The sequence below is a fragment of the Bidens hawaiensis genome, unplaced genomic scaffold (genome assembly GCF_021521415.1).
Source record: "Bidens hawaiensis isolate Kalapana, Puna unplaced genomic scaffold, B.hawaiensis_p1.1 tig00018749_1, whole genome shotgun sequence".
In the NCBI taxonomy this organism is placed as follows: domain Eukaryota; kingdom Viridiplantae; phylum Streptophyta; class Magnoliopsida; order Asterales; family Asteraceae; genus Bidens; species Bidens hawaiensis.
The window spans coordinates 367,652-381,777 of record NW_027492842.1 but is presented as its reverse complement, the minus strand read 5'-3'; the positions used below and the strand labels follow the sequence as shown (position 1 = coordinate 381,777).

Here is a 14,126-nt window from a genome sequence, read left to right as displayed (position 1 = left end):
TGAAAGGTGTGTTTCTTACTTTCTTCTAGACGTGTCAATTTATTGTGATGATATAGGGAAAGTCAATCCATCGAACATTTAAAGAGATGTACATGTTACCCCAACAATAATTTAAAACTCCCATAATATAAAATTTTAGAAATGGCATTTTGGTAATTCGCACAAGAAACTAGACCAATCATGTATCTAATGAATTATATAAGCAACACAACACACAACCAATCATCTCACTCCACAAAAAAAAAACAAAACAAGAGCTATAAATTGATAAATTCCAACTCAAATCAAAGTACCAAACCAAAATGTCTCTTGTCACAGAAGAAATCAAGGCAAGTGCATCAGAAATTTACCATGGGGATGCACTTGGTCAAGAAAAGTCAAAGTTTTTGTTGACTGAAATGGGACTACCCAATGGTCTTTTGCCACTAGAGGACATTGAGGAATGTGGGTATGTCAAGGACACTGGCTTTGTGTGGCTTAAACAAAAAAACCCAAAGGTGCACAAGTTCGAAAAGATCGGTAAACTTGTGTCGTATGCGACCGAGGTTACCGCGGTCATAGAGAAGTTCAAGATCAAGAAACTCACGGGTGTTAAAACTAAGGAGCTTTTAATGTGGATCACACTGAGTGAGATCACTGTTGATGATCCGCCTACTGGAAAGATCACTTTTACTGCCAGTTCTGGCCTGTATAGGACTTTTCCTGTGTCGGCTTTTCAACTTGAGGATGTTAAGAAAGATGTTGAAAGTGTGGATTTGGCTAAGGATGGTAAGGTGGTTGAGGAAGTGAAGAAGGATGCTATTGCACCACAAGTGGATGTGGCTAAGGAAGCTCAAGTGAAGGAGGTTTGAGTTAAGTGTTTTGCATCAAGTATTGAAGCTTTCATATCATATATGATGAATGATATATCAATGAAGTGGTAATGTTTATTGAAGACTTTCTCCTATATGTTGTACCATCTTATCAATAATCAAAGTTCTTATCAATGAAATATCAATTTGGTTTTATTTATGTCACATTCTATTAAAATCTTTGTAATAAGAAAAGAGAGAAATTTAATAAAATAGTAACCTTTTTTTTTATTAAATTGGATCTACGGGTAATAATTAAGAAGGCATTTCATTATTTATTTTATGTCGGATTGCAAAAACATAATCGCTGAATAGTCGGTGGGTGATTTTGGGTCAAACCCATAGTCATAACCGATATGTCGGTTAATGGATAGCCTAACCATAATCGGTCAGTTATGGAAGTTTCGGTTAATCGATTTTGAAGGTTAGAGAGAGTCGGTTAAGGTCGGTTAACTATAACTAAAACAATGTAAATGAGTCTAAAAGTTTGGTACCAAATAAAAAAAAAACTACATGACATAATCCAGCAAAGTATATAATCTATATTATATAATATCAATACTTATATTCAAAAAGACGGTATTATATAATCTAACGATGAAATTCAAGTTATTTCGATAACAAACGTTGAACCGAAAAAATAAAAATAGTATAACTTGACAATATGTTTAGGTAAAAGTTAATCCCGAACATATTGTTGGTTAAAAAAAATGGGTCGGTTAGGTTACGTCAAATGTAAAATATCTTTAATCAAAACCGACTCACATTTGACGGTTTTCAAAAATTCTTTAAACCAACCCCTGGCTATAAGTGGGGCGAGGGGGGGGGGGACACATCACTGCACCCCTAAAATAAAAATCGTTCATTTGCCGATGTGGTGCCACGTGTGCCAAAAATCACTCTTATTTTGACCCTTAAAATGAAAATTGTCCATTTGTCGATGTGGTGTCACGTATGCTAAAAATCACTCTTATTTTGTAGCTCTGTACCACCCATAGCCTAATTAAGATACGTTCACGAGAACAACTGGGGTGGGTGGGTTGATTTGACATGTATTGTGTGATTAAAAGATTTAAAAAAATAGCAAAGTGTGTCATGTGATTCCGGTTATCCTTTTTAATCCAAAAGACACTCTACAATAGTCAATGAGCGGTTATCCTTTTTAATCCAAAAGACACTCTACAATAGTCAATTAGTCATGGCTGTAAAAGTTGCAAAAAATCAAACTAGGTGTCGATAAATCCAATTAATCGTTAGGCTTCATCTCACAACTCGACTAACTACCAACGATTACTACAACACTTGACAATAGTAGAGAAAATTAATCACTCTTTATTTTTCTCTTTTAATTACGAGATACAAATGATACCAATAATTTAAACAGTTCACGTTCACGAACATAAACGAAGATAAATGAACATTACAAGATTTATATCACAAGCATTACAAGACTTATTACTAAACACTAGATTAAACTACAACCTTGATTAAACTTCATCATAACATTAGATTAATGTTTTTACTTACATTACATCACATTGAATTCTTTTACCAACATTAACATGATACATATTTATGTCACAAACATTACAACATTATTACTAAACACTAGATTAAACTACAACCTTCATAGTTAAAAACCAACAAGTCAAGTTGAACCTAAAACACACTCATTCTACAACAAGGGCAGTGTGCATGGTTCTTTAACCAGGGTAGCAAACACATCGAATGGAACCTGTGCGTGCATGGCAAACGGTCTAGCTTCTCGCCGGTCTTAAATTTCTCCAAACAAACAACGCACTCTTCTTGATCCGACAATTTATGATTAAATCCCATTTTTCCCCAACTAAACATCTTTGATCCACTTTTTTTCGAACCAAGACCCCCCGGTTGCAAATCCCGCGTTGTCATGGAAGTTTTCGGCTTTCTCGGGGTTTCTTCTACAAGACTTGTATCCCTGGATCTTTCTTGGCTATTTTGGGTACATAATTAAGGACAAAGATTGAAACCCATATCAGAAAATGGAAAATGGTAACTAAAGATAGCAACTTTTTTGTTCTGGTAACTAAACAACTTTTTGGTTATTTTTTTAGTTTTGTGTAGAGGTGTGCAAGAAACCGAAAAAACTGATCTGGAAACCAAAAAACTAAAAAAAAAACGAACCGAAACAAAAACCGACGGTTTGGTTTTATGTTTTTGTAAAAACCGAACTTATGGTTTGGTTTTGGTTTTGCATGTAATAAAAACCGAAAAAACCGAACCGAATTTCTAGATTTTTTTATTTTAAATAACTTACAAGAATTTAATAAATATGCAACTCAAATATTTTTTGGTTCTCTCAAATGTATAATAGTCAGTTAGTTAATAATCAACAAAATTATTTATACCTAAATTCATTATTTTTTGTCCAACTTTTTTTTCGGCCTAAACTTTCAAGCTCAAATTGCAAAATCGAAACTGAACCGTAAACAAACCGAAAAAACGAAACCGAAAAAACTAAAATCGAACGGTTTCAAAAATCTAAAAACGTATGGTTTGGTTTTGGCCTAAAACCGCACCGAACCGCACCACACACACCCCTAGTTTTGTGGGTGTAACATGTGTATGCTAACATGATGTTTGTAGGGGTGTTCAGATTTTGATTCGAATTCGAATCATTCGAAATTCGATTCGAGTTCGATTATTAAGATTCGAATTCAGTTTTAAAAAATTTGAATTTGATTCAATTCGTATTTGAGTATATAAATCGAATACGAATTTATAATTTTTATTCGATTAGATTCGAAATTCGAATTCATAGTATATATACATACATATGTGTATATGTAATAATATTTTTTTTAATTTGTGTCAAATACAAAAATAATAAATGTCCATTACAAATTAATTAAACCTAAAAGGTCATACTATCGTTTCTTATCTCATACTATTATGGGTGTTATTGACTTATCGTTTTCAATATTTTCGTTTTGAATTTTAGACAATTTGTACTTTAGCTTTGAATTTATTATCATGTGGTACTATAGTTACTTTAAATTATACGTGTGTTTTGAAATTATGATTATCGTTTACAAAGTTTTTTGCATAGGTGAACTTGAATAAGATCGAATTGTTTGAATTCGAATTTCGAATTGGGAATTTAATACGAATACGAATATAATAGTTCAACTTTTAATCGAATACGAATACTGGCAAAATATATATATATATATATAGGGGAAGTATAAAATGAAAACCCACTTGAGTTGTGAAAACTCTAGAAACTCATTCTTAACCACATGTTTTTAATTAATGTTTAAATCTTGTGGTCCACAATTAAAGTGAATAAAAAATGTAAATATAAATATAACTTTTTCTGTTTCTTGAAAACATATATAAAAATTAGTAAAAAAATGTTAAAAAATAGCAAAACATTTTTTTTTTTATGTTTCGATGTTTTGTATTAAATGTTACAACATATATTACATGTAACAAAAAAAAAACGATGTTACATAGGGTTTTCACAACTCAAGTGGGTTTTCATTTTAACCTTACCATATATATATATTTGGATTATTCGATTAATGTTTTGTGCTTGGGGTTAGGCAATCGTGGTTTCAATTTTGTCGATGTCACATGCGTATGTTAACTCATGATGTGTCTTGTGCTAAAATGCCCTATGACAACTGGGATTAAGCATGCTAGCATGCCGAGTTTCGTGCTAAAATGCGCCTTATCAGTTAGGATTAGGCAAACATGATTTTAGTACAGTGGATGTCACATGCGCAAGTTAGCGGGTTATGTGTAGTTATGATAAAATGTGCCTTGACGCTAGCCTAATTCCAAACGTTCGGGATTATTTGAGTTTCGAGCTGTTGCGTCAGGAACTCTTAATTGAACACATATGTGTTCGTGTATTTAAAAAGGAACATGTTCGTATTTGTTTATGTTCGTTTGTTTAACTTCCTAAACGAACAGTTCACGAACACAAACGACGATTAATGAACATAGTTGAGTAAAGATAAACAAACAAAAATGAACGAACATAAATGAACACTTGAAAACACTAACTAGTGACTCTTCAAGATAATATTTAGTTATTTCCTATTAATATGCAAACGAACATAAATGAACATAAATAAGCAAACATAAACGAACGTTCACGAACATAAATGAACGAACGAAACATGTGTTCATGTTCGTTCGCTTAATTAAAAGAACACATATTTTTGTTCATGTTCGTTTTCGTTCGTTTATCAAATAAACGAACAAAAACATAACTCACACTTTTTGGAAAGTTAATGTGCATTCACGAATTCTGGAAAACAGAAACGTTGTCTAATAACAATCGGTTTAATCAGTTATCGGTTAATAAAACTATACCTGTTGATTTCAGATTTCCAGTGGCTTCTAAGCCTCCCATCCAATCTTTCTTTAGCTTTTCTTGCTACACCACCAAGCTTCTCATCTTGGTCTGCTTGGTTTATCATGCTTCTCTGGTGGTGAATTGATATAAACGTATTTGAGTAAAAACGATTAATTTTGGAATAAACTGTATAATTATGTTACCAAGAAAATAACTCAAAACTTGATTACAGCCTTATCATGACTTGATATATATAGCTAAACATAAACCTAGGGGCGAAGTTTAGTAGCCCCGGGCCCCCCTGTTTTTTTGCGCAGTGGTGTAAATTTAGCTGTTTTCACCCGAAGATTTTTATACATAGTGTAAATGTACTCGTTTTCGACTTAAAATTTGAGCCTGCCCCCGCGTTTATGAATTTTTCAATATATTTTGAGAACCCCCCCCCCCTGACAAACTCGTCCAAGCTTCGTCACTGCATAAAGAACACAGCTAGAACTCGAATACAAATAATAAGAACAATTAACAAAATTAATATTAATTATCTTTTCTTGTATTCCAAGACTCTTTCTTTGTACCGCAAGCAACATATAAATGGACGGTCCGGTAATTAATTCCAAGAATCAGATTGAAAAACCGAAAACAAAAAACTTCGATCCGTAACCGAGAAAACTGAAAAAATTCAAACCCAAACAAAAACCGACAATTTGGTTTTATGTTTCAGTAAAAACCAAATTTTTAGTTGTGTTTCAGGTTAACCGAAATGAATATATATTTTTTCATTTTTTGTTTTGAATGTTATGTAATTTATAAAAGTTTAATAAATAATGTAACTCAAATAAAATGTATAATCAATATTTATTCATTAGTTAAGAAAAAGTTTTAGAGTTAAATTTATAGACTCAACGTCAACATTTTGGGCCAATTTTATTATCTCAAAAATTTAAAGCCCAAATGGTAAAACCAAAACCTGGCCAGTGACCAACACTTTTGGTTTTTAGTTTGTTCCGTGCCCAAAACCGACCCATGAACACCACATATCAAACGACACAAAGATTATTTGTATGCATGAATCAATTTACCGAAAACGAAGTGGTTGTGAAATGGGCATCATACAATCTCCGAATTCTAGTCGACCCGAAAGCTGAATTGATAATAATCGAAGAATCGGACCACCCATTACTCCCCGGGAACCGCCTTCTTCGAGCACACTCTATTCCTGGTAGCTTGCCAGCCATTAGACAAAATGTTTCAAAGAAAATATTAACTTTTGTTATAAGAATCTTGTAAAAATGGTCAAAATGATCCTTATTTGGTGTATTGAATTCATTTGATTAGAAGATAATTAGAAAAGAAAACTTCAAGTGAAGCTCTTGTAATGGGGTATTTATAATATGTGATATGTGATGTGTGATTATTAGTGGACAAAAGTAAGACCCACTATTTGGAAACTAGTTTTGTTTGAATAGAAACATGGGTGTGCATTGTTTGGGTTCGGTTGGTTTTAGGTTAAAACTGAATAAAAACTGAGACTTTGGTTTTTGAATTTTTGAAAACCGTTTATTTTGGGTTTTTTTGTTGCCGGTTTGGGTTCGGTTTTTGGTTTGATTTCGGTTTGTTTCAGGTTTTTGGTTTTGCATTTTATGTTTCTAAATTTTGGGTCGAAAAAATTTGGACGTAAACCATTTTGTTAGTTAATAATTAATGATTATTATAAATTTGTGCTACAATATTTAAGTTTCATATTTATTATTAATCGTGCATGATTCGGTTTTAGTCGGTTTTGGGCTAAAATTGATCAAAAACCGAAGTTTCGGTTTTTGAATTTTAAAAACCTTTGTTTTGGTTTTTCAGTTAGGATTTTGTTTGTTTCGGTTTAGCCATTTGAGTTTGAAAATTGAGTCGAAAAAAATGACCCAAAATAATGAATTTGAGCCTAAAATTTTTATTAATAAAACCTAATTGATTATTATACATTTGGACCTCAAACCGCCTCTTCTCCACGATTTTTAAACAACCATAATTTTTTCATTCATCAACATTTTTTCTTTAAAAAAATTACACCATAGAAACAAACATTTATTTTATTTAATTTAAATATCATATTGCTATAGTTTTACAAGATTATCAACGATTTATTTAATTTAATTTAAGTATCATATTGCTATAGTTTTACAAGATTATCAACAATTTATTTTATTAAATTTAAGTATTATATTGCTATAGTTTTACAAGATTATCAGCGTCTATAAGACTATATCACCCTTCTCTTCATGCGTATTATTAATTATATATGATGGTTTCATTATGCATTCATGCCGATTAATCAGATTCCACAAGAGTAATAAAAAAAAGGCAAGTTGAAGGGAGCAATAAGAACAAAGTTGTATATGTAGACGAGCTGTTGCAATCATAGGATAAGAAGCATAGGAATTACCGAATGCGGAACAAGACAAAGTTAAGGATTTAGTGTTCCAAGAAGAGACACGTGATCTAGTAACAGTTAACGTTTGGATTAGTATATTTTAACCGGTAACGAGATATATGTTTAATGGTTAAATATATTGTATGATGATTATAACAAGAAAAATGAATAAGAGAAAATGAGACGTTAAATGTGTCTTGTACTCTTGTTTGGTTGTGAGTGTGACCATCCAGGAAGCTTCATAGCAAGGATATTATAATATATGAAATTAATGTATTTTGTAAGAACACGTATTGAGACGGGTATACGGGTACGGAATTAACAGACAAAATTTTGGTGGCTTAGGATACCGGTATGAATATGGTATTAGGTGATATTCATCTCATGTATATGAAACATGCATACCTAGCAATATTTTGTTTTTATATTATATCATTTGTCCTTGGGTATAATAAATTATGTGATATGAGGTATTCAATTTATTGTAGTTGTTAAAACATGGGAATTTTAATGATAACTTTTAACAAACAAAGGTAATAAAGTGGATATTCGATGGGCATGTGACATGGTTTTATAAACGAATATGAGATTGAGATTGTCAATACCTGCTTACCCATCTCATTGTCATCTCTAGCTTGAAATAAAAAAAAATGCTGAGCATTAAGCCGTAATGAATCAGCAAAAAAGATTTTAAAATAAAAAGTTAATTAAAAAGATTTCAAAATCCGATTCGAATGTCTAGTCTGGTTGTTGATTAACCGGTAAGGGAACAACTCAAATGGAGGCATGTTGGGATATATACTCAGAGAACCGATGAACACAAAACCAAGTTAGTATTGTTACCTTGATGAGTTCATTTATTTTGAGGTTGTAGCCTGTAAGTGCTGAGGAATATAATAAGTGGTTTGTACTGAACTTACGTTACAACTGAAAGATGATTACAACTAATGTTAAGATGATTAGAACTTATGTTTAAATTCGTTACTAGAAGACTAGAAGCCTGTTACAGTAGAAACTCTATAAAATAATACACTTGGGACCACCAAAATTTATTAATTAAAAGAGTTATTAATTAATCGATAAATTAATAATTATTAATTTATATATTAATTAATATTTTATTAATTTATAGTAGAATACTTAGTTTACAAACACCTTTCAAGGTGGTGAAAGCACTCAAGAACTCCAGAATTTGATCAAAGAGTTGGATTATCGCAATGCAATGGATGTCGAAGATGTTCTGACTCACCCAGAAGAAAATGTAGTTGCACAGTTGTTGACTGATGAAGAAATTATTGAAAGCGTTATTGGAATTAATAAAGATGATATCGATGAAGAAGATGATGAAAGTTCTACAATGGAGCCCCCTTCGCGAAACGAAACTATTAAAGCGGCAATCACATTGAAAAATTTCTTGTTGAGCTATGAGAAAACAACACCAGAAGTTCTTACCATGCTAAGGAAAATTAGAGACGAGATTCAAGGGGAAGTTGATTTCAACAAAAAACAAAAGACAATTGAGTCATTTTTCAAGAAACCTTCATAAATCATTCATGTAATATGCTATATATAAGGAATTATTAATTTATATTTTATATGGGGTCTAAAGAAATTATAAAAAATGTATTATCTTATAATTTTAGCGAATTATTAATTTAGCACTCTATCCCCGAGTCGGGACGAGCAAAAAATATTATCTTAGAGAGTTTATTAAATAATCGAATATTAATTTATCGAGTTTCTACTGTATTTGGCACACAAGCCTAGTGGTCCAAAACTTCTAATATTATATGGATCAAAAGATCCAACACACATTCATACCAAACTGTGGGCTTAACATGACCCGTTAAATGTTTAATGTTCTAGGCTTAATTGAATTTACTTTATATTTGAAGTCCTTATTTATTTTTCTAAAATACTTCCATCTCATATTTAAAACCTGAACCAACTTAAAAACCGAAATCCGAAAAAAAACCGAAATCCAAACCGAAACCTAATAGACCGATTATAATTCTTATTCAGATTGGATCGGATTTGGATATGGAATTTTAAAAATTTTGGAATGTTTCGATCATTCAGATATCCCAAATAAATAACATGTATTTAGTGGTATTTTCCGATTTTGTATGCTTATTAAGATTATTGTTGAATAATTTGTATTCTCTAGTTTTGTATGCTTATTGTCATTCTAAACTAGTAAAATGTTATGAATTGAAAATTAGGAAATTTTCGTTATTCGGTTTATTTCGTGTTATTTGGATAACTTTACTATTCAGATTGTATAAAAATCCGATCCCATTTGGATAGATTCGAATCATATTGAAATATCCATAACTCGGATCGGATTTCGATATCAGGTCCTAAAGTTTTAAAATCTGAAAACTCCAAACCGAATAACCCGTTACCAATCCGATGAACACCCCTAGACTCAAGTGGTTTTCCCATAACGGTGGATTTCCTTCTTAATAACATTCCTGAATAAGTAGGGGTGTGCAACAGGTACAACTCGGACTGACCCGGACCGGAACCGGTTCAAACCTGAAACCGTTTAGAAGGGATTTTCAAACCAGGAATCGGACCAATAACATATGGGCCTGCCCGGGTTTTAAGCGGGTTACCCGCGAACCCGGTTTGCATGCCTTCCTGCCCATTCTTGACTTCCAGCACAACTAAAAAACCGTGATTTCCTACACAAACATGCGATGTTATGCTTTAGCAAACAAGTTTTCTAATATCACACTGAATATAAGAACTTACGACATTTACATATAGAAAATTAAAAACCTCAAACATGTGATGTCACATGAAACAGTAGATATTGAACATGAATATATAATATGACGTCACATAACATAATGTTAGTCAACATAAACTTTAGGCAAAGAAGTTAGACGAGAAGAACTAACGTATTGCTTCTATCCATTATGATATAACCGGAAGAGGATTGCTTCGCGGGTTCCATCATGGTTCCGCCGCGTAAAAACCCGAACCGGACCTTTTCCCGTTTAGATGCAATTTTCAAGTCCGGATCCCAGACCGTATATGAAATACCAGACGGGTTCACGTGTTTGACGGGTGTGACCCGTGAAATGCTCACCCCTATGAATAAGTCCGAACCGTAACGTCAAAATCAACATAGAAATACCAACATCCCATATGACCCATTGTTCCGTCATTATTCTGCCGGGTATGACCCGTACCGTACCGTTTCCCGTTTAGATGGAATTTTCAAACCTGGATCCTAAACCGTATGTGAAATACCAGACGGGTTCACAGGTTTGACGGGCATGACCCATGAAATTCTCACCCCTATGAATAAGTCTGAACTGGAGCGTTAAAATGACAAAATCCGTATAGAAATACTGGCATCCCGTCTCGGAAAATCCCACCCGAAATATTCGAAACTTCAAAAGAAAGTCAAAATTAGAAAAAAAGTCAACCTTAGATTCAAAGAAACCTGCAAGATCCCCAATCAATCACACACTTCTTCTTCTTCCTCACCACCTGCAACTCCATGCTTCCAATCACATAATAATAACAATAATAACCAAATCCATGAAAGACCCACAAACCCTAACCCCAATTCCACCATCTTTCACCTTCTTCCCATCACTCCACCATAAAACCCTAACCTTCCACCAGACCCTAACCCTAACCACCACCTTCATCTCCTACGTCGCCTTCCACGCCTCCCGCAAACCCCCATCCATCGTCAAATCCACCCTCCAATCCCAATGGCAGCCGCCGTTCACCGCCGCCCGTCTCGGCGAACTCGACCTCTCCTTCCTCTCCGCCTACGCCGCCGCCATGTTCTTCTCCGGCCACGTCGCCGATCGCATCGATCCCAGAATCTTTCTCACAATTGGAATGATGGGTAGTGGCTTATTCACCGTTTTATTCGGGTTAGCCTTTTGGCTTAATATCCATAAATTAGGGTTCTTTGTTACAATTCAGATTTGTTGTGGAGTGTTTCAGTCGGTCGGGTGGCCGTGTGTGGTGTCGGTCATGGGGAATTGGTTCGGGAAGTCGAAACGCGGGTTGATCATGGGAATTTGGAACTCGCACACGTCGGTCGGGAATATTGTCGGGTCGGTTATCGCGTCGGCGGTTTTAGGGTTCGGGTGGGGGTGGGCGTTTGTCGTGCCGGGGGGGCTTATTATCATAATGTCGGGTTTTGTTTATTTGTTTCTTGTTGTGGGTCCGGAAAGTATCGGTCTTGAGTTGACCGGTTGTGATGACGACGAGTCTAATATTAATACCGAGGGGGCGGCTTTGGTGGAAATGCAGAAAGTGGGAACCGAAGACGGTGATGATGGGAATGAAGGTGAAGGTTCGACTGCGATCGGGTTTCTTGAAGCTTGGAAGTTGCCGGGTGTGGCTCCGTTTGCGTTTTGCTTGTTTTTTTCGAAGCTGGTGGCGTATACGTTCTTGTATTGGTTACCCTTTTACATAAGGCACACAGGTATGCTTTAAAGTTCTGATTTTTGACATGAATATGTTAAGTTCAAGATTTCTTGAATTATCTTATGTTGATATCAAATGATCCCTAAATGGGTAATTGAGCGTTTTTCGTATTTGAGGATAAATAGACGGTGTACACTTGCATATCGAATTTTCATGTATCTCGTAAAGTTGCTGTAAATCGTAGAGAAAAACGTAAAAATCATAGTAAAAAGATGCTGAAAATCATATTCTGCAATGAAAACGAAAAAGACAGTAAAAAAGTTTGTTAAAATGATACAACTTTATAAGCCATCAGTGATAAATAGACAATATATGCTTACATATCGAATTTTCATGTATCTTGTAAAGTTGCTGCAAATCGTGGACAAAACCGTAAAACTCATAGTAAAAAGTTGTTGAAAATCATGTTCTGCAATGAAAACGAAAAAACGTATGGAATTTTAAAGTTTAGACAAATTAGGGTAAAATAGTCGTTTTGGAAGTTGTATTTAATAATACATACTGCCTTAACCGAACCATAACCGATAACTGATATAAGCCATCAGTTATGGTTATGAGCAAGTGAGTAGCCGAGTTATCGGTTATGGTTATGTTTATGAATGAAATAACTGAGTCATCGGTTATGTTTAACATAGAGTAAATTACATAGATGGTTCCTATGGTTTGGCGGCCGAAACTTTGGATTTCGTCCATGTGGTATAAAAGTTAGCAGGGTTACTTTTTGGTGTTAAACAAGGCACGAGAGTTGCACGCAGGGGTAAATACGTCATTTTGAACAAAACGAAATTAAAAAATGTATAAAAAGCACATGGATATATCTATGATACTTAGAATTTGGTTGGATATATTTGATATTTAGAAAGTGTTTAAAGGGATATATATGGAATCCTAAAAATTGTTGTATTTCTCAATAAATAGACGAATATTCACTAATCACATTTTCATTTGTGTATGAAGCTGTGGCTGGAGTGAATTTATCTCACAAAACTGCTGGAATACTATCAACAATATTCGATATTGGAGGTGTTATTGGCGGGATTTTAGCAGGGTACATATCCGACTTAATCGACGCCCGTGCAGTCACTTCAGTCACATTCCTTACACTATCAATTCCCGCTCTCGTTCTTTACCGTCTATACGGAAGCATCTCAATGTTTAGCAACATTCTCCTAATGTTCCTATCGGGCCTACTGGTAAACGGGCCATATGCACTTATCACAACAGCAGTTGCAGCCGATCTTGGTACACAAAGCTCGATCAAGGGGAATTCTCGAGCCTTGGCTACGGTGAGTGCGATTATAGATGGTACTGGTTCGGTTGGTGCAGCCCTGGGCCCGCTTTTGGCGGGGTATATATCTACACGAGGGTGGAATATTGTGTTTTTGATGCTTATATTGTCTTTAGCTATTGCGGGTTTGTTATTGGTTCGAGTCGTTAGAAGTGAGGTTAGAGTGAAAGTTAATGAGGGAAAATGGCTTTGGTTTAGTGGTTTTGCAAATTGAGATTATTTGAGTGTGTATTCTTTATGCATAGTTTCAAAGATAACTTGTATATTGTAAACATACAATACAGTTGAATATATACGCTTTATAGTTATACCGCGTATTATTCGTTAATGTTTTGAAGTGAGTGTTTAAGATATAAGTGCATATTTAGATGTCTAAGCATATTTAGATGTTTAACTTCAAATTTGTTGTGTTTTTAGTAATAGGCAACAACGATTAATCGGGATTAATTGGATCGAACTTTAATGTATATTTTTTTAGTTATATATACACGCACACATTTTTTATGTAATTTTCAGTTTTATACATACACAAACACATTTTGGCCGGAAATTGGCTTGAATTTCGCTGGAACCACCGGTTTTTGCTGTAATTTCGTCGGAACCCACTAATTTTGGTTGGAACCTCGCTGAAAACCGTCGATTTTGGCTGGATTTGACCGTTGACCAATTAATTGGCTGGCTAGCCCAAAATTAATCAGTAAAGTGGGGGCTAGCGATTAATCCCCCCTAGTCGGGATTTTTGCAACACTGATTATG

At 34.2% G+C, this 14,126-nt stretch overlaps 2 protein-coding genes and 1 long non-coding RNA gene across 3 annotated transcripts; 2 read left to right on the top strand and 1 right to left on the bottom strand.

The window, feature by feature from the left end:
• The first annotated feature begins 252 nt into the window (after nucleotides 1-252).
• LOC143556884 (uncharacterized) lies at nucleotides 253-1,020 on the top strand. Its single transcript, XM_077046099.1, has one exon. It carries the CDS (start codon nucleotides 303-305, stop codon nucleotides 849-851), a length of 549 nt encoding a protein of 182 aa, XP_076902214.1. The 5' UTR covers nucleotides 253-302; the 3' UTR covers nucleotides 852-1,020.
• A 1,271-nt stretch (nucleotides 1,021-2,291) lies between these two features.
• LOC143556883 (uncharacterized) lies at nucleotides 2,292-6,559 on the bottom strand. The gene is made up of 3 exons (XR_013139461.1): nucleotides 6,276-6,559; nucleotides 5,214-5,326; nucleotides 2,292-2,823 (listed from the first exon to the last, which is right to left on the bottom strand). It is a non-coding gene; the product is annotated as an uncharacterized LOC143556883 (long non-coding RNA).
• A 4,614-nt stretch (nucleotides 6,560-11,173) lies between these two features.
• On the top strand, nucleotides 11,174-13,584 carry LOC143556882 (putative glycerol-3-phosphate transporter 5). Its single transcript, XM_077046098.1, has 2 exons — nucleotides 11,174-12,080; nucleotides 13,040-13,584. Exons 1-2 carry the CDS (start codon nucleotides 11,174-11,176, stop codon nucleotides 13,582-13,584), a joined length of 1,452 nt encoding a protein of 483 aa, XP_076902213.1.
• The last annotated feature ends 542 nt before the right edge of the window (nucleotides 13,585-14,126 follow it).